At 39.4% G+C, this 21,286-nt stretch overlaps 2 protein-coding genes across 3 annotated transcripts in view; both read left to right on the top strand.

Moving 5' to 3' along the window:
- The first annotated feature begins 254 nt into the window (after positions 1 to 254).
- r3hdm4 (R3H domain containing 4) lies at positions 255 to 9,260 on the top strand. The gene is made up of 8 exons (XM_031307380.2): positions 255 to 463; positions 1,802 to 1,959; positions 2,210 to 2,331; positions 2,558 to 2,660; positions 2,744 to 2,829; positions 4,818 to 4,903; positions 5,773 to 5,828; positions 6,647 to 9,260. The coding sequence occupies exons 1-8, from the start codon at positions 420 to 422 to the stop codon at positions 6,748 to 6,750; spliced, it is 759 nt and encodes a 252-aa protein (XP_031163240.1). The 5' UTR covers positions 255 to 419; the 3' UTR covers positions 6,751 to 9,260.
- A 5,049-nt stretch (positions 9,261 to 14,309) lies between these two features.
- Positions 14,310 to 21,286, top strand: part of arid3a (AT rich interactive domain 3A (BRIGHT-like)) — a 60,289-nt gene continuing 53,312 nt past the window's right edge. Inside the window, exon 1 of one of the 2 annotated variants that reach the window (XM_031307174.2) lies at positions 14,310 to 14,621. The gene's annotated coding sequence lies outside the window, so the exon portion shown is untranslated. The remainder of the gene's footprint in view (positions 14,622 to 21,286) is intronic. The other variant, XM_031307173.2, reaches the window with a different exon arrangement.

Raw genomic sequence — 21,286 nt, 5'->3', positions numbered from 1 at the left:
TGCTTGTTTACAGTTATTTTTTTGATCGGTTTGGTCCAGAATATGTTTTCTAATGGTATAGTTAAAATAATTAAACACTTCAAATATGTTTAGATTCTAAGATTTAAGGTGGAAAACGTGATTAAAAAACACAGATGCTCTTAAATGTGTTCATAGAAGTAACGTTAAGTAAAAGTGACATATTGAAGTGAATATATGTTTAAAAGCCTTACAAAATGAAACTACATAGAGACAGAGTGAGAGGTCTTACTTTTTCTCCTCTTTGTTTGTAGTGGTGGACAACAGCTATTTTTGTTCACTGTCAGCCGAGGAGCTAGCTAGCTGCTCGCAACATACGCTGCCAAACATAGGCCTACTCACTGTAACTTTGTTATTCTACACGAGCTGTAAATATCCACATCCTGGTTTGATTGAGTAAGATGGTCGTTTTGACAAATAACAATGAAGAACAACAGGATTATATGTGAGTTCAAAATTATGAGTATGTTAACGTTACGTTAGCAAGCTAGTTAGCGTTAGCCCGAATTACAACTCCATTAAAATAGCTAGCTTATCACGCCTGCAGTTGTAAACGGTTTTGTATTAGAAGTTGTGCCAGCTCTCTTGCTAATTATGCTCATTTGGATGACGTTAAAATAAAAAATAAAATGATCTGTACCTGACGACGATAGAAGTAAGGTTCCGATTTGGCAGTTAAAGTTAAGGGAAACATTCTCCGTTTTTGCACCTCTTACTGTTGTGAAAGCCTGTTAGATATTTTAGGTAAAGCATTAATGCTGCCTGGAACCCACTTTGAGATCTGTGAAAGCTTTATTCTATTTGTGAAAATGCAATAAAGGGAGATTTCACAGATTTTTTTTCACACGTAGACCTGTCAAGTCAGGACTACATTATCCCAGAGACGCTAAGATAACATTGACATTATATGACATCTCTTTGTGGACAAACCTAGCTAACCCAGGGAGATGTTACATCATATCATGTTGCTATAGTGTTGCTAACAACCTGCAGGGCTCAGGCTAAAAATGGCAGAAAACCCAGCAGAGTCGGTCCTCACAATACACCCACTGACCTACATCTGCTGCTCCTGCAGGATGCCCTTCCTTCTCTGATCTATTTAAAAATACTGCAGAGATTAAACAGAAGCAGTACAGAAAAGTAAAGGGGCACTATAAACCCTCAAGCCCTAATCACTGTTTTAGTTTGTTGTAGTTGTAGTTTTTTAGCAGGTTGGTGATTATCTTCCCCTTTCACAGTCACTTTAGCTGTTTGATGTATTCTTCTTCTTTCCTTGGATAATATGCCAAATAAGATTATGTTGTTATGATATACTGCATGGCATTCAGAGCTGGACTCAATGTCCACCTCAAACCTAAAACACTCACTGACTTTAAAATGCTGCATGCTAAAGAAAATGTTAAATTCAAAGAGCATTCTCAGACTGGAAATTGAGAACAGTGCACGTCCATTGAAATGGATGAAAATTAGATCACACAAATGTCTATTTCCATATCCTGTGTACTGAAAAAAGCGTGCTCTCATGTACTGTGCCTGTCCCCATCAACCTGGCTTCCAATACATGTAACTCACAGCTGAATGATTGCAGTGTCTGTGTATGCCTTTGCTCTCACTTGTTGTGGAGAAAGACATTTGAGAAAAGGGCTACACTAAAAAAGTTACAAGTTAACTACATCCCTTCAACATAAAATAACTCAAACGCATACGATCTGAGGAGCTGTTACTTCCGCTTTGGGGTTTGTGTAAATTGACTAAATTGACATCCTGTCCTCTGTTTTTCCAGCCTGATAGAGGAGCGTAAATGCACCTCTCTGCCCAACTCTCCAGCCAGGAGAGTTTCTCCCACCAAAAAGAAGCAGTTCTTTATCAACCAAGCCATCCGTAACTCTGACCTCACTCCCCGAGCCAAAGGCAAGAAGAGCCTGCGCCGACAGGAGAACAGTAAGCTCTTATTGATGATATATTAGATGTGGTCATCCACTGCAGGCTGAACAATGCCGGACAAGCCTCTGTGTGTGCCTTCAACAATGGAAAAGAGCATTTACATTGAGTCGTTATTGCTACAATAATGCCAATACTACAACAGTATGTTTTTTTTTAATCTCAAGAATAAACACCTTAAATCCATAAATCTGTCATTGAAGTTTAGCTTATATCACCACTGTACATCTCCCTCTTCTCTGAAAATCAGCACGCTTTCTTGCTAATCTTCTTGAGAGGGATGAGTGCTCCAAAGATGATCTGGAAGTTTACAGTAACCCAGCGATCCCATCCATCTTTACTGAAGCCTGCACCAATGGAAACTACATAGAGGTACGTTGTCTTCAGCTGGGCTTAAACTTTGCTGCTTATTAATGCTGCAGGAGTCGTGTGAGGTCTGTCTTGGTTTTGGCTTTTCTGTATTTCTTCCCAGTACTAAACACTGTCTAAGTTTTAAGACAGTTGAGTTTTGGTGGATCCAAGCATGATCACATCTAAAAGCACCCAATGAAACAAGTATTAGTTTTAAAATTGACTCTTCATCCTCTTGTTCTTTTAGCCATGGAATGACTTCATGAATTGCTCCGGTGAGGAGCAGGAGAGGCTGCTGTCACTGCTGGAGCAGGAGGAGGCCAAGAAGAAAAACAAAGACGAGAGGAATGGTGAGCGTCTCAGTCTGTGCTTGTTTGTAGGCTGGTTGTTTTAAGTGCAGCTGTTTGTCTGACCGTTACTCATCCCTTCACAGTAAATCCTGCCTTCATTGCTCAGGACTGCTTCCAGAGAATCGATCGCAGGCTGCGAGCGACTCTCAAGCGGAAACAAATCCCCATGGTGAGTGTCATCTTTTCTACATACATGGTAGGAGTCTATGTACCCACAGTAGCTTTGAGCTTAAGTTCAAGTTTGAGCGCCAAGCCTCAACTACTTCATCAATCCTCTGTCCGTATCATGATATGATAACTGGTGGAAGACATGTTAACCGCAGTAGATTTTGCCACATTTTGACTTGTCTCTCCTGCATCTCTGCCTTGTATCAAACCCAGAGGCTTCACCAGCTTGTTGTCTCGTAGTCAAGTCTTTTTTGGCTGGATCGTAGGACTGTAGGACTGTATGACCAGCCCTACAACCTCAAAACTCAAAAGTCCTGTCACTGAGAGATGAAGTTCCACCATTGGTCGGAGTGAGTGTGATGACGTCAGTGTTGGTGTTTTCCCATAGGCCATTGCTCTTTCAAAATGTATTGGCGGGACACAGGCTTTTTCCTCCGCTATTGCCCATCAATGAGCTGATTAACTTCCCTAAATACACGGGGATGTTGTTGCTGCTGCCACCCATTTCAACCATTGTAATGCACAGGCTTAGCAGCACGGGCAGAGTAGGCTACAAGCAGATGAACGGCACACCACCAAGGGGTGGGAAAAATAATTGATTCTTAGATGCATCGCGATTCTCTCTAGAACGATTTGATTCTGATAAGTTAATAATCGATTTAAAAAAAAAAAAAATAATACTAAGATTATTTTTTTGTTTTAAATGTGTTGATTTTTATTTAAAAGTTACTGTCTCCAGACAAGTACAAATCAGAAAACAGAGTGACTGAAAGAGGATGGGATAATGGACAACAACTTGGAGTTTAGGCAAGAGTGCTGGAAAAAAAAACTTATATATACACATGATCTAATAAGACATACATAAAATAATTAGGCAAAACACATATAGGCTGTTCATCTACTTCATCACATTACATCTGACCACCTCATGTTTCATGTTCTAAGAAGCCAATTATCCACCTTTAAACATGACTGAGCCTCTGACATGGAAGATTACTGGGAGAGAAGGTGACTTTCACCAGCATGTTTAAGGCTTAAGCATGGAATGACTACCAAACAAAAACCTCAGTAGACAAACATTTCATTAAAACTTGTGTGTGACAAATACTGTATATGTCAAAATCTAAGCTTTGTCTAGCTGCTTTGTCTAGGAAGTGATTAGCAAACTCTGAGTAGCAAACTCAGATTTATATGTATATTTTTAAAAATCACGCATGGAAATGTACATTAAAAAATTGTTGCATCGATAATCGGTTTAGAATCGAATCGTTGGCCTCTGAATCGGAATCGAATCGTGAGGTGCCAAGAGATTCCCACCCCTAACACCACCATGTGTGTCAGTGGGTTGGCAAGCAAGGGATGCATATTTTATCATTTATCAGAATACCATAATTTATATCACATATAATATGTCTTCATTATCGTTTATAATAGATTATCTGTGTGTTTTCTTGCAAGATTTGCTTGCGGAAAAAATAGACAACACGCCAAAAAGAGGAGGCCGGCAGCAAATAAAATGGCATGATTACATTGAAAAGCAGTGCTCTGTTATTTGTCTCAAATGTACAAATGTATCTTTACCATGTCATGTGATATGCTACTTCAGTACACAACAAACAACTATTACTGTGACCGCTACAGATGAACATTTAATATTTATATTAACATTATAGACATCACCGCTGACTATCCATGTAACAATTTGGCCACAGTTAAGCACATTGACTTTACATGGTACAGCCATATACTAGGTTTTGACCTAGTCTTGTTTCCTTCTGCTGTACGTCATTGGCTATTTTTGGCTGTTTAGAAAGCAGCTTGGGTGCTGTTCTGACATGCAAATGACAAACAGGTTTAACCACAAACATCTCCCATCTCTTGAGTATTTGGCTCAAGCACAAATCATGCTTGAGGACACGCGGTTGTTATGGAGATAAAACCTCTTGGCTGCCACCCACTATGTTTTTTTTTTTTTTTTTTTCCTCACAGGGAATTCTGGAAGTACTTGAGGAAAACCTTGTGAGCTTCTTCAACACTCAACCTCACTCAGTTTACACAACCAACCTCGGCAGCAGGTAGAAATCCTTTTTCTGTGTTCAGATTATCTGCAGGTCTTAAAGTCTCAAAAAGTAATAGAAAGTATTAACAAGTCTTGTAACTCATACAGAAGTCTTGAATATGTTGTGTTTATATTAAATTATATGACAAAGGTCTCTTCAAAAGTCTTAAATTTAACTTAGTGAACGCTGCAGAAACTCTGTATATTTATAGGCTTTCAGTATATAGAAACAATTAATTTCTCCAAAAATACATGTTTTTGACAAATGTATTTGAAGTTCTGTTATACACTTAATTTTTGAAAACTGAAAAGTTAATTGTTTACACTCTGATATCTCCAATCAACACACAGTAGATTTTCTTTTTTTGTTAAGTAGCCCTAAATATCTGAATCCACCAGGACATAATGGAAGATTAGATCAAATCCTGTCTCATGGTATTATAAACCGCCGTGCTGTGTTTTGGCGTTTAATAAACCGTCAGAGTCATGGATGCGTTACTCAAACCAACGCGACCCCACTGGTGTTATTTTAACACACTTTCACGTCCTTACCACCTGACAAACATACAGGCTGAAAGCTCTGGCTGATGGATCCTGATTATGTTTTCCCACCTGGAAAACCAGTTTATATTAGTTCAAAGTTTTTATTAGATCACATGAAACATCTATGATCAACACAAAGATGTGGCGTCATTGCAGCAGCAGGATTTACAACACAACAAACAAAAACAGGATGTGAAAAAGTTGCAAATATTTGGCATTAGACACACGCGTAGACTAACTTTATTGATCTATGCCGGGAAAGTGGTTGATTGTTTCTGTAAGTGGTTAGAGAACAGTGAGGAGTGGAAAGTCATTTCTCTGTTGTTTGTGTTTGGGAATCAGCTTTGAGAGACTGCTGCTTCATGCCGTCTGCCAGTATATGGACCTCGTCTCTGCAAGTGAGTGGGAACACGTATTACACACGACATACTGGACACACACACACACACACACACACACACACACACACACACACATATATGTATATGTATATCAGATTAGTCAGCACTTTTCCACCATAAGTATGGGCAACCATTTGTCGAAGTTTGTGTGCAGCCTGCGTTGCAGATAATGCTCTTAAATATATATATGTTTTTTAAAGATTATTTTTTCGCCTTCTCAGACTTTATTTTTGATAGGACAGCTAGGTGAGAAAGGGGAGAGAGAGGGGGAAGACATGCAGGAAATCGTCACAGGTCGGATTCAAACCCTGAACCTCTGCATTGAGGCATAAACCTCTCAGTATATGTGCGCCTGCTCTACCCACTGTTCCAACCCAGCCACTGCTCTTAAATACATTTTTTGTTCAATGACATATTTGGTCAATTAATTCTTTATTTTAAGGTAGTAATGTTTCCCTACCATTGAATATCTGTGTTGGGTTATTTTAAACAATTTTCTTCACACTGATGATAACAAAATACTGAATGAACACATACTGTACATTTTGGCATATAAAAGGTGAAATCTGGGGAAACAATATTGGTAGGAAACTGGAGTTGGCTAAGTTGTATCGACCATCAAAAGCTTATAGACAGGATTATAGCACACAATCCATCGTATTAAAGCTTTTGAACAAGACGTTTTCATAGAAATTGTAGATACTTCTCTGTTTACATAATCCTATTGACAAAGCCTGGCTGGACGTACATAGCCAGCTTAATGTTTTCCAGTCACATGAGAGAGATCAAAGTCTGTTTTTTGGTTGGACCTTCAGGCACCGACTACAACGGGTCACGTCAGACTGAAGTGGTGAACAAACAAGAGGAGTTTCTGCCTCCTAGACTTCTGCTGTCCGTCTACTTGGAGAAGATGAGCTGAGGTCATGACCAAGACATGTTTCCCGTTTCTTCGGCGCAGCTCTGCTGCAGGCAGGGGCTCTGAGAGGTGTAGATAAGGCTGTGTAAGTTGTCTGTGTAATGTCTGCCAAGCTCAGAAAACAGAGCTGCTTACTTTTTCTCTGTTTGGTCTCTAGGAAATTCTCCATTAATTGTATCTGTAAACTCGTCAGAGTTCTTCGACCCCCCTGTATGTAAACAGGGGTACACATGGCAAATGTTATGTTAAACATTAGCATGTAAGAATGCTAACTGTGGGCATGTTCGAATGCTGCGGTTAGCATTCAGCTCAAAGCACAGCTAAACCAGAGTAAATTAATTGACAAATTACAACTTGCCTTGAGAATAACTCTTTTTGACCAGGCCAACTTTCACCTTCTGCCCCACTGGTAAAGATAAGAATCTAACAATAGCAAATGTTTTTTAATCCTTCCAACAGTTTTGTTTTCTAGTGTATAATAAGTTAAATACAGCATCATGGAGCTGCATGGCTCTAATGAACTACTGTTTCCATACTGCACTGGGAATTAAAGGAAGTCCCTTTCCCAAGTTTTAAATATACTCATTAATATATTAAAATTATGGGCATTATTGATTCTTAACTTTAAGAATGTAATAATCTCACAACCTGATTTGGGATTGGACTTCAAAATAACAAATACATGACACAAGGAAATTACATTTCATACAATTCTAAAAAAAAAAAAAAAAGATTGTCATTTGCATTATAATAGTATTATGTCAAAATAAGATTTATGAGTTGTAAATTAAAGCAGGTTAATGAACAGTTGGTCTATTCTGTCCCTTTTCTCAGTGCAAATGATAGAATTTCACAACTTTATTAAATTAAGACAACATGATATATGACTTTTCAATCTTCTCACACAGGTGACGATGCCACTATCTGATGTAATTGTATCGCTAATTGTTAGTTTTATTCCTCCTGAACATTGCTTCGTTATGATCTGACTCACAACCACACATGGCTTTGGAGTGTTTCCATCGTAACGGCAACCTTCCCTCCCCCCCGCATTATTTGGTGAGAACTAGATAATGAAACCATATTTAATATTAATTAATTCCAATAAAGCACAAATTCACAACGGTAAATAATGACAATATTAACCTAGAAATGGAAAATTTGCTTGAAACCTGTTTGTTTAAAGTCTTGGATGTGCAGCTCTGTTTGCATCTCTGTGAGAACTCTGTGTTGCTAATGAGGAATGACATTTTGCAAAGGTGCTAAGAGGAATGCATCAGGAAATACATCACTGCCTGAAGGATTAGCCTGTACGATTTGTGTAAGGCAGTGAAGTGTGAAGCATGAATATTAATCTCTCTACATTATATGCACAGACACATCACTCATAGGTAAAGAAGGAAATGGCTTTCAAGGGTGGGAAAAAACAGCTTCTGGTATATCTCTGCATTATGTGTGAGAAGAAAACTCCCTCTTAAGGTACAATCTTTGGGATTTTTTCTGTGTATCTGTCTCTGCTGGCTTTGTCCAATCTTATCACCTTGTCTACACCGGCATCATCTGAAGGATACACTTAGATTTTAAACAACCAAACTGAGTATCAGATTGCTGATGTGCTGCTTTCACTGCACACTGGTGTAGACAAGTGCAAATGTTCTTTCTACCATTGGTCAAAGACAAGATAAGGAACTACAATATAGTTAAAAACTTGCAAATATCCCTGTACTTTGAGATGTATTCATGGTTTCTTGCTACAGTGCTCACTCAGTTTACACTTAACACACAATTTCAACGTTTAAAGTCTCTTTTTTTTTTTTACACACACAGTATGGTTTAAAGGTATACTGTATGTGCAGTAAGTGTGTTACATTGGCAGAAAAATAACCACCTTTAAGGTGTTTTGATGGTAAAAACCTGCCGAGTGTTGACTCCCAGTTATGTTTCATCTCAATATTAATCTTTACAACCCTGGAAAAGCACGTCTGCCTGATGAATACAAGATTCTCTGTTCGTTTTTTCTGTACATATATTTCAACATTTGTACTTGACTGGACTTTGGAAACTAAACAAAAAATCGTATCCATCGTATTTTTTTTTTATACTGTCGTCAGCAGTGTAAAACTTGACCTGGTGCAACAACCAAAGTTTGTGTTTTGTTTGTGTGGAAATCCAGTTTCTCAGGCTCTCAAGTCCTCTGAATGTTACATAGTTTATCTCACATGGTGTCCTTTTCTGTGTACTGTATACTTTCTTCAAGATGAACTTGTTTTGATCACGTTAAGCCCAGCACCGTGGGGCGCTGCCAATTTTTTAACTACATGTAGAAGTAATTGCTGTTAAAAAAAATTAAAATGAACTCAGATGGTTGCCTTGTGCCAACATTTGGTTTGAAAAAGCCTAAAATAGCCTGAAAGCTTTATACACTAGACTAAAACATCTGTGTGTGTTTAATATGTGTGTGCTAACAGTACCTATTTATAATTATCACTGCATCTATTAAAAGATTTAAGATATTTCTTCTCATTTCATTGTGTACTGTTTACTTGCTAATAGTTCTTTTTTTTTACCTTTGTGATGAGTTCAGTCTTTAGTTTTCTGACTTAACTTCATATTCATGTATGAAAAAATACTTAATTACGAGTACAAGTCCTGCATTTATAATTTTACTTATGTCAAAGTTGTATACAGAATAGCCCCTTTCAGATTGTTATATCATTTAATTTACTACTGAATTAATATGATTGTATTGACATGTAGTAAATGTACTTTTCCATCACTTCCACATCTTAAATTACTGAGGTTGCTGTGTGACTGCATTTCCTTTTCCTAGTATTATTAATTTTAGTACGGTGTATGGGTTGCACATGCATGTTAGGCACTTGAGCACATCTTTTATCAGTATATTTGTTATGTGAATTATGGTCTTCTGCAGACTGAAGGTGTGCATGCAAGTCTGAAAAAAAAAGAACTAAAAAAGTGCTGTCAGAATTCATCTGGATCTGCAACAAGATGCTTTGATGAAAACCCTACAATATTATTTTAAAGAGGCAATTGGGTCGACTGCAGAACGTCTCTGTTTTATGACCATTTACCCTGAGTCGGCAATGAGGCTAAAGTGCGATATTAGCCTAGATTCTAAAACGTACAAATTTGTTGAGGATGAATTAATTAAGATATTGTTGAGTGAATATTGACATAAATTATCTAAAATGAACTATTTCAAGTAGATATTTTGTAAAGTTTAAAAGTCAGTCGGTGCTTCTCAAACTTTTTCACATCAAGGACCCCTAAACTGACACAAATTAGACCACGGACCCCCATCTGATAAGACTGTCCCAGGGTCCCCTAGCTGATAGAATTTTTGCATTTAGATGTTTTATTACAGAAAGTGAATGTAACCCATGAGCAAAATAGTCATACAATTTGTCATTGTGTTACTTATGGATGAAATTATAGTGAAAATAAATGATTCCCCTTTTTGTTGGGGAACCCCTTCAAGGACCCCTAGGGGTCCCCGGACCCCACTTTGAGAACCACTGACATAGTAGGCCTACAGTGGTACAGTAGAATGATAGGTATTCCCGGTGGGGTTTTCTCTGACTCTTTCCACTAGATGGCGAACTAGTACCAAGAAACAGGCCAATAAAAGGGAAAATATTCAGATTCTTTACTTAAGTAAAAGTACTTAATTACAAGTAAAAGTCCTGCATTAAAAATTGTATGTCAGTAAAAGTATAAGTATAATCAGGAAAATGAACTTAAAGTATTAAAAGTAAAAGTACTCAATGCAGAAAAATGTCCCCTGTGACTGTTATACTATCACATATTACGGTATATCATTGGATTATTATTACTAATGCGTTAATATAAAATCTGACTTTTACTGTTGTAGTTGTAGAGCTCATTTTAAACTATTTTGTATCAAACTGCAAATAATGATTATTTTCATTATGGATTAATCTGCTGATTATTTTCTCCATTAATCGATTGATTGTTTGGTTTGTAAAGGTTCGGAAAATAGTGAGAAATGGCGTCACAATTACCCAGAGACTAATATGACACCTTCAAAATGTTTGTTTTGCCCAACCAACAGTCCAAACCTCAAAATGATAAAAAAAAAAAATAATAGTTATGTACAATTTGATTTAGTTCCACCACAAAATGGTGCACTCTAGGCGGTGGATGAGATAATGAATAAGGATGAAACTGATTGATACAACTGTTTGGATGAATGACATTTAGCAGCATCTGTCAGCTATTAATGAAGTGTGGAAATCTACACTTTGATATTGTTTTTCAAAACAAAAGGCAGCTAACAAAGCTCAATAGTTAATCAGTGGTCATAAAACTGCACAATTTCATGTCAAAAATCATGTCATATGAAACCACAAACTGTGTTGACAGAGGTGGAGTAGCAGTAAGAAACTGAAACTAACCAACGTGGATAAAATGGCCAAATGGTATGTATGGCTGACAGATACTGCTTATTAACATTTAACCCACCTTTACAGCATCGCTTAAAGCATTTGATTTACTTCATTTTAAACGTCTTTCTTGTGATGTGTTCATTTGGTCTCCACTCTTAAGAGTTTTTTTTTTAAGTTTTATGTTCAAACAATTTGGCTCCATGTTGGAACATACACTGAAACATTGTATTTCTTTCTTAGTATAATAAATGACTCAGTTTATCGTGAACGCATGTATGCGATGAGAAAACCGTTGAGACGGGATACTCTAATATTCAGCCCAATCTATTTTTACATTTGCTATCAAACACAAAGTCACCCAAAGTCAAACACTATTTACATGAAAACAGGAAACCTCAAAATGCATTGATGTGTGAGTTTTCTGTTTATGGAAACGCATCAGTCAGTGTTTAATTATCAGTGTTCAAATATTCAATCAAGTGTGAAATCATAGTTGTCATCATCACAGAGAGCCTAAGGCCCGTTTTAATTTCCATTACTCTCTGTGTCAGGGCAACAAACACTTCTCTCCTGGTTTCCATTACATCTGATAAGGCATTGGGAGGATCATTTTTCTCTTATAAATATCTCAAGCCTTTTATTTTAGAAAGCAGCTGCAACCAGCTACCGACCAGTCAGCACTCCAACTGTAAAATCAGATTTGGAAATAGATGACATGGCTGGTGACTTTAGGAAGCTGTCAACAACTGTGGGATGACAACAGAAAGACCATTTCCAGCAGTGAGGTTTTTACATGTCATTTAGAATGACACTTTTATCCAAAGCGACTTACAATTGCTATATGTCAGAGGTCGCACGCCTCTGGAGCAACTAGGGGTTAAGTGTCTTGCTCAGGGACACATTGGTTGATGTATCGCAGTGGGGTTCAAACCCAGGTCTCCCACACCAATGGTACGTGTCATATCCACTGCGCCGCCGCCACCACCCCAGTTATTTAACTGTGGCTAAACAGTTTTCTTTTCTAAATGTGCAGTTTTTACCACATGGTTTGGTCTATGTGAATGGACCATTCCATTGTTAACATTGGGTTTTTATCATTTTTCCACTATAAAATATATAATTATTCCTTGTGTTTCGCATATATGTGACACCTAAACACATGTTGACCTTGATTAAGACAGTAAAGGGCATATTAAATTGCATAGTTTTGAGTTATGTTGGATTATAGGCATTCTGAACATATATTTCTTGCTGTAGGGTATATGATTGTCCTAAAAAAATTGCCCAGTGTATAATAAGTCTAAGTCTCTGAAACCTAAGAAAAAAAAAAGTAGAAAAGCACTGCAGTCCATTTACCATGTGTTCTAAAAGTAAAAGTTGGTTAAAGTCAGTTTAGGTGACAACTATTACATATATAATGAAATGACAATCTATCAATTATCTAGACAAAGCTAAGCATAACACTATCGTCAGTAATAATAAAGGCTGGTTTAATGAAATAAACTGAGTTGTGCTTCACTTTTAAAGCTTATTTTATGCAGTTTTCACACCAAACACAGTATATTTAGTCTACCACATAGACTGTATATAAAACTAGGTCTCCCATCAGCCTCCCTGCTGAACAGGGGCTCTCCACCAAGGGACTGTCACCAAAAATCTACACTGAGAAAAAATGTAAACACAACACTCAATTTACCACAAGTTTCATGACAAACATTTCAATTTACATTGTACACATTTATTCAAAACACTATTTCAGACTTATAAATATATGTAAGACTTAGGATTTAAAGAAGCTTAAAGAGATTAAAGTATTATGTATTTCTTAAGATAAAAGCGACTTTATTGTCATCCATCTACATACAGTGCAGTGTACAGTACATAGAATAACAAAATTGTTTCCCTGGTCCCGGTGCAAAACAAAAGAATGAACAAATGAACATAAGGTGCAAACAACCAGATACAAAACAGGTACAGAACAGGATCCAAGACCATATAATGCAATAATGGCGTTTTTCTATGGTACCTGCTCGACTCTACTTTACTCGGCTCGACTCAACTCGGCTGCGGTCCCCCGTCCTCCATTTTCCATTGCAGATTTAGTACCGCCTCATTCCTGAGGCGAGCGTGGCTGGTCGTCATAGCGATGCCGCAGGAAACTGCCGTGACCTAACGCAACACACACAGAACGTTGAAGGTGTGTTGTTTTTGATTCTCGGCATGTGGCTGTTGCCACAGCCAGAAGACAAATTTTGTTTCAAAAGAAGCTGGAGGAAGCAAAAAAAACCACAGCTGGCTAAACTATTTAAAAATGGCCGTTTTGTTCAGGACTCCCCTGTCTGTCGCTAGCAATGATGACGCAGTGATTAGTGACGATTCTCTCCGACCAATCAGTAGTCTGCAGGTTTTCATGTCTCCTTTTGGTATCGGCTCAGCTCGCTTGGAACCTCGACGGAGGTGATACTAAAAAAAGTACCTATAATGGAAACATAAATACAAGTAGTGTAAATAAATGTTAACAAATTTGAAGAAATAGTGCAAAAAAATAAACTAGAGAAAAGTCAGAATATAAACAGAATGTGCAGGGCTGAAACTAACGACTAGTTCTGTTATCGATTAATGCGTTGATAATTTTCTTGATTAATTGATTAATGCTTTAGTCTATGTCATAAAATAGTGAAAAATGCCTGCCCATTTTTGTCTGACCAAACCCTCACAATTGAGAAACTGGAAACACTAGGCATATTTGCTTGAAAAATGACTTAAATGATAAATAGGTGGCAGGTTATTTTTTGACTATTATATCAATTATATATTAATCGTTTCAGCTCTAATAAATTGTGAAAGTCATTTTTCTTTCTTATTGCCTTAATAATCTTGAGACCACCAAGATGTATAGCCTACTGTGACACCGTTGTTGGGAACCAGGTTAAGGGTTCTGTTGTGGAGCCTCTCATAGTACATATCTCTCCACCTTTTTTGCTCCACTCCCAGCCCACTTTATAATTCACACCCATGCATTTACCGACATCCCCTGCACCGGGGGGTGGGGGTGTGGGTGTATGTTGGGGGCTGGCCCCTGCTGATTCAGAGGTTAGGAATTTGCATCTGATTACTGTTTGTCAACCAATGATCTGACTGTGCAGGCCGGAGAGTCTCTCCACGCCTCTCTCTCTTGCTGTCTGACTGAACGTTGCGGCTTCTGAATCCGACACTCAAAGTCTGAAAACACAATTACACGCAAAAGCCGAATGCGTGGATATCATGCAGTCACATGCAACCACTTTATTTCTAGCTGATAAACACATCAACCACTTCTCATCTTCCTCTTTTTAGTGTGTTTTTCTCTGTGTGTAATCGAAGTGAAAGACTGGATTCAGAGACGGGGAAAACAGGAATGTTTCTTCCGGTACCAAAGAGTGTGAAACCCGAACGGAAGCCGATGTGGTAAGTTAATATTTCTCTTTAATTTTCGTTTGCCTTTTTATGCCTACAAAGTCTTATACATAATTTACGTTTGTGTGGCTTCCTTGTTTTTTTGCTGCTTCTGTTTTTAGTCGTCACTTACAGGACGCAGCGTTTGTTTGTTTTTTAACCGATGCGAGGTTATCAAATCGCCTGATCAATAGTGTAGCTACGTTATTGCTTAGGTAGCTAGCGTTAGCGGATGGACTCACCTGCCATATGTCAGCCAACGAACGTAATTCAACCTACGTTGAGTAACGTTAATGGCACCATTTCTTGAAAAAAAAAGCTAACGGAAGAGGTGTTTTATTTTAATACAAGGTTTTTCGGCGGTAACACCGAGTTTTACCGAATATAGAGAGTAAAATAATAAAAGTGTACATGTTATAAGCTAACAGGGGTCGTATTTAACGTTACTGTCAGTTACAAGTGTTAAACTGTACCATTACTATCGGCTAACGTTCAGATTTCGACTGTTAGCTTGATTTTATATTACTATTTTTATGTTATGTCACCAAAATACTATCACAAATGTAAAAGCACAATATTGCTCGCTATTTCAGTTAATATTTCTATAGCTGATTATTGCCAATATTATCCGGTGCTTTAGCTAGACGCCAATAACGGATTACCCACAACTGTTCATATGTTTGCTGCTAAAGATTTGTGGGCAAAACTGCTAATTAAAATGATGGCGGCACGTCCTGTACAATTTGAACCCACCATTTTTTTGTTTCACAACGCCACAAAACATACACTAACGTCAGTACATCATACTGCCCAGTTGAATATAAAAGCCAGTGCATGTGACAGGGTCTACATGACCCTTTAAAGAAGGTTTGGTCTGATATGTCATGTTGGGGGTCAATAGGGTGATTCAGAGCTTACGGTGCCTTAATGAATGGATCTGAAGCTGCTTTCTAGGTCGTTTTGCTACTCATACCAAAAACAGAGTGGCAGAGCAGTGGTGTAAAGTAGGCAACTATAACGTTACTTGAGTACAATTTTGAACTTGTACTTTAGCTACTTCTACTACAATTCTGGAGGAATTATTGTACGTTTTACTCCACTATGTATTTGTTTCTAGTTTCAGATTCAGATTAGTAACACAAAATATAATTAACAAACAAGTTAGGCTATACTGTATTATAGATTAGGCAACCCAGCTTTATATACATTTGTTAAAATGTAGCCCCATTTGGTATATTTTAATGCTAATTCTCTACTTAAATTTTGAATGCATGATGTTTACTTATAACAGAGTAATTATACACTGTTGGCTGCACTGTCAGTCAGTCTTTTTGGTATAGGCTTACATACCCTTTAGTAACAGTTCCACCTCGTCATCAGTCCAAGCAAGTAAATCCTTAGTCTTACTTTTTGCCATTGTTGTTCTTTCTCCAAAGTATTTTCTGTATTTTCAATTTATTCTTCCATGAATACATTTCAACGGCAGAGTAACGTCAGACAATATGCTTTCTGTTGACAACGGCATGCGCATGCCCAGTGTGAATGGTCATGTGATATACTTTGTCAGACTTGTTAATATGAACGTAGATTAGTTCTGATACTGGAGCTTAAACTCTTTTGTGAATGGAAATAGTTTTTGTCTCAAAACAATGCCTTAAAAATGAAAACGTAGTAGTGTAGATGTAGCCTCAGTGTGTCTTCTGTAGAATGAAGTTAGCGTTCCCCCTTGTATCAATTTCAATTTCCATTCTACGGACAGACGTCAGCGTCACAGTAACAAGCCTTCAACCAGCTAAACCAGCTTACAGGGGTCGAAAAACTACAGCGTCCCCCAGCCCCCACTATCACTCCTATCCAGTAAAACATTTATCAGATTTGTCATTTGGGATGGTGTTGGTACAGTAAGCAAGTGTAACTGTGAATCCTTTTACGGGCCGTCCACACGATAACGGAACGTTTTGAAGAAGTTGTTTTTCCTTTGCGTTTTCAAAACTGTGCTGCAAGTTATAACCTAGTGCTACACACTGACTAAACAGAGATAATGCAGACAAAAACAGGGTTAAAAAAATGTTCATTTAAGTTCAGCAATGTTGTGTCTCTTTGTTATTCTTATTAAATGGTTGTATTTTATCAAATGCAAAAACAAAATGATATTGGCCGCCCTGCAGATCTGTCTCATTTTAATATCCAACTGATATAATTTCACAAAAGTCTTCAGGCTGTGTCTCTCTAGGGTAAAACCCCTTAAATTGTTGAAATTTCTGTGGAAGTACATAATATAACAAAGGTGGAGTAGGTTGATAAAAGAGTCTGTCAGCATCTGTTAGTGGCTGAGATCAAGACAAGTCCAACATGTCAGGGGAGTGATATGGACACAATGAGCTGCCTTCAGTACTACAGCAGGGCGGTGGGAAAATTCACTGTATCCCTCTGTATGACGTCAGTGGATATGAGAAGGGGGCAGTAAACTTGTCATCTGAAGTGGATTCAAAAAGAGCTCAGTTACTGAAACAGAAAATGAAAATGAGTTAAAGTATAAGTCCTCTGTGAGGCCCGAATTGGACTTGGTTAACTTGTTAAAGAGAGAGGAGAATTCCAGCCAATTTTTACGTTAATCTTGATCGCTATAGCTATGCGAGTACTTTCGATAGAAAAAAACCCGACCCGAATCAGTGCAAGCAACACGGAGTAGCTGCAGCTACATGTACAAGCGTCCCCTGAGCTAAAACGGCAGTTGTCGGGGCAGGTTTTAGAGTGCCTTTGTGCCTCTTAACACACATAAAATGCAATTAAAATGTCTGTGCCACATGAACAGGGCCCTTACGTGTCAACAAGATGCATTTTCAACTCAGACATTGTTTAAATTCACCTACCCTGTCTTGATCCTGCCGGTGGGTAGCTTGGCCTGTTAGCTGCTAGCTGTTAGCTGCTATCTGCCGTCCGTGATAAATGTGTTCAGCCAGGCTTTTGTAAAAGATCATCACGCAGCAGTTCCGTGTGTATTTGTAGCTCATCCATTTTGTGTGTGATTGATCTGATGTTGGTGAGTAGGAGGCTTGTCAGTGTCGATCTGTGTGGTAGTTCCCTTAGCCGGGCAAGCAGCCTTCGTCCTCCTCCCGCAGCCGACAAAAAAAATTGGCCGGAATTTTCCTTTAAGTCCTTTATAAGGCCCAGTTTGGAACTGGTTAAGTCCTCTGGAAGGCCAGGTTTGGAACCTGACTTGCAACATTTTATTCTCATCTTTTATCTGTTCTTAATTTTTTTAATATCGTTTTTAACTGTTCTTTAATGTTTTATGTAAAGCACTTTGAATTGCCCTGTTGCTGAAATGTGCTATACAAATAAAGCTGCCTTGCCTTGCCTTACTGTATTTTTCAGGAGAGTCTGGTTGGTTATGCCAAGCTGAAGAACCTCAGCCACAACCCAAACTGACTTTTTTGTGGTTGGTGTTATAGTTTCTTTCTTAAGTTGGTGTGGGGGAGTGCATGCACAGGAAGCTGGTTTGGTTTTAAAGGCTACTATAGTACTTTGTCTAGATGACCATAAACATATATATATTCTGAAAACAGTTAGAAAGTCTGGTTTCAGTGGATCATTTCATTACTGTTCTGGTCTGATCTAAATGTGGTTTTAGAGGCTTTTTCACCTTGTCAGGATGAGAACTTAAACACATATTGTAGTGTAAAAACAACTCAGCAGTTTTATTGAAAGAATACAATAAATTGCCCTAGGGCTGCACAATTATGGCCAAAATGATAATCACGATTGTTTTGATCAATATTGAGATCATGATTATCACGATTATTTGTTGATTTTAACCAAAACAAATTTTATTGTCACTGGCTAATTATAACTGCTTTCACATCCATATTGTGCTACATTCCTCCTTTGTTGAAGGATACTATGAAGGAGTATGCCATTTCAGCTGTTGTGCGACCGCTTTCCACCACATGTGCGTTTGCCGTGAAAAGATACAGGATGTTAACCGGTATCTACCGGACGAAATAGCAACGCGGATTACGGTGCCACTTAGAGAGAAAACACACCAGCCCGATAATCGGGCGTCGGGCCGTCTGGCCTGGTCCGTGACTCGAATCTGTTCGGTGTGTCCCGTGCCATCGGCTGTCCGAGGAGCCATTGGCCTTCATTTGGGCCGACCCGACATGTTCAGTCGGAGACAGGGCAGTCGGGACTCACCCGGAAATGGGGAGCGGATGAGCCGCTCAAAATCTGACGAAAATCTTTTAAACTGTCAATCTGAAATGAAGACAGATTTAGCAACTGCACGGCCTATTTCTCGCTTAAAATGTTTTCAGAAACACGTTTCGGTGAGCTATTTTAGTACAATATGAGATCGTATTCTGAACGAGCCGTCATGACAGTCTGGCTGTGTATTTCCGGAGAAAAAAGAACCACGTGACGTGTTCGTCCAATCAGCTGTCGGTTTTCATTTTCTGGGAAATAATCAGACTGTTAATGGAAACAATACAGAGCAGCGCCGTCTGCTGCTATGGAGACGTATTACGTTTCGCGCACGCGCAGAGTGTACGCTCAAGTCGGCGTCGCTTCAGTGTGTTCTGAGGCATTTTTTGGACCTCGGGACCCGACTGATCAGTCCGACTGGCTTTTCTGCCGACGGTCGGCCCGTCTGGTTGGTGTGTCAGGGCCCTTGAATGTCTGCGTTGCGCTCTGAATGCTCCAAAACAGACGTTAGAGGCAACAGAAACATCGGCTGCATGTCACGCTAGTTAACACTAATAACATGTTACACAGCAGCTAACGTTAGCCTACCATTAGCTACAGTAGTAACTGGATTAAACACGGCTAAAACGCTGACAGCTAGACGGTGGTGTGACTGTATTTCACCGTAGAGGATTCCAACAGCGGGACGTACAACAGTCTGCGCTAAAGCTATGAGCTAAAAGACACAAACTAGCACTGGTCACCGCCGTTGTCTGAAAAACAACACAGATGGGACAAAATGTTGCGTTTACTGGTAAACTGGTAAACCTTGTGACGACTTATGACCGACTGCTATCTGTTGTGGAATTTTCCTCACGTTACTCTGTCCTCTGTGACTGTCAACATCTAGAAACTAAGCTGCACGTTGCAGGGAACAACTCTGATTGGCTCATGGAGGCACGTGATCAGACTGTGGTTTACGGAGCTTTGGAAAAAAAAAAACTTTGATACGGAGCGTTCTATGAACGGAATGAATCATTTTAAATATCGCTCGATCACGTGAATTTGATCGTGGGAAGACAAAATCGTGATCGTGATTAAAATTCAATTAATTGTGCAGCCCTAAATTGTCCCATATGTTTCATTCTGCTGTGAAACTGACTTGACAGAAACACGGTTATGAAATGTCCTTGGCATGATCCATCCATCTTCGTCCGCTTATCCGGGGTTGGGTCTCGGGGGCAGCAGCTTCAGCAGGGGACCCCAAGCTTCCCTTTCCCGAGCCACATTAGCCAGCTCTGACTGGGGGATCCCGAGGCGTTCCCAGGCCAGGGTGGAGATATAATCCCTCCACCTAGTCCTGGGTCTTCCCCGAGGCCTCCTCCCAGCTGGACGTGCCTGGAACACCTCCCTAGGGAGGCGCCCAGGGGGCATCCTTACCAGATGCCCGAACCACCTCAACTGGCTCCTTTCGACGCAAAGGAGCAGCGGTTCTACTCCGAGCTCCTCACGGGTGACTGTGCTTCTCACCCTATCTCTAAGGGAGATACCAGCCACCCTCCTGAGGAAACCCATTTCGGGCGCTTGTACCCTGGATCTCGTTCTTTCGGTCATGACCCAGCCTTCATGACCATAGGTGAGGGTGGGAACGAATACTGACCGGTAGATCGAGAGCTTTGCCTTCTGGCTCAGCTCCCTTTTTGTCACAACGGTGCGATAAATTGAATGTAATACCGCCCCCACTGCGCCGATTCTCCGACCAATCTCCCGCCCCATTGTCCCCTCACTCGCGAACAAGACCCCAAGGTACTTGAACTCCTTCACTTGGGGTAAGGACTCATTCCCTACCCGGACTCATTCCCTACCTTGGCGTAATGAAAGTCAAAATTCTCTGACATGTTTTCTGTTAACTGTGACATCACAAATTGATGGGTAGATGGCATTTTGAAACCTTAAAACCTGAACCAGAAATCAGGACGACAGGAGCAGGATGAAGAGGAAGTTTACTTTTAGATTTTAATAGAGAAACACCAGCCATTGCTCAAAAGCTGGTCAGGTTTTACTGCACCTTGTTGCTTATCTTACTGGCCACTCTGGCAGGGACCCATCATTAGCTTGTGTGATTTCATTAAAATTTGACTCTAAAAATGTATTTCAGCAGGCAAGTCGCTCTCCTATGCTAAATGTCCTCCATGTGACTTCTTCAAGTTGTCCTTGACAAACAAGAGATGGTAAATTGTGACACCTGCATCTTCCCAATGTGACTATTAAGCACTGAAATTCTTAAGAGAGATTTTCAGGCCCTTATCACACCCTGCACCCCACCATCCTCCAATCACCATAGAGGCTTGTCCAGAAATTGCTGCACTAATCTCTTTGGTCCAATCTGGCATATGGTATTCTGTGGCCGACACTGGCCAACTGCACAGTGCACCAGTGTTTCCAATGGAGAGAAGTACTGCTGCAGCGAGCTGGTGGAGGAGGGTGTTAATGTT

The sequence above is a fragment of the Sander lucioperca genome, chromosome 11 (assembly GCF_008315115.2).
Source record: "Sander lucioperca isolate FBNREF2018 chromosome 11, SLUC_FBN_1.2, whole genome shotgun sequence".
Classification (NCBI taxonomy): domain Eukaryota; kingdom Metazoa; phylum Chordata; class Actinopteri; order Perciformes; family Percidae; genus Sander; species Sander lucioperca.
This window is presented reverse-complemented; position numbering and strand designations above follow the sequence as displayed.

Coding starts and splice junctions, on each gene's coding strand:
- r3hdm4 (XM_031307380.2), top strand. CDS start 420: ATGGTCGTTTTGACAAATAACAATGAAGAACAACAGGATTATAT. Junction 1,960..2,209: donor CCTGCGCCGACAGGAGAACA/GTAAGCTCTTAT, acceptor TCTGAAAATCAG/CACGCTTTCTTGCTAATCTT. Junction 4,904..5,772: donor ACAACCAACCTCGGCAGCAG/GTAGAAATCCTT, acceptor TTTGGGAATCAG/CTTTGAGAGACTGCTGCTTC.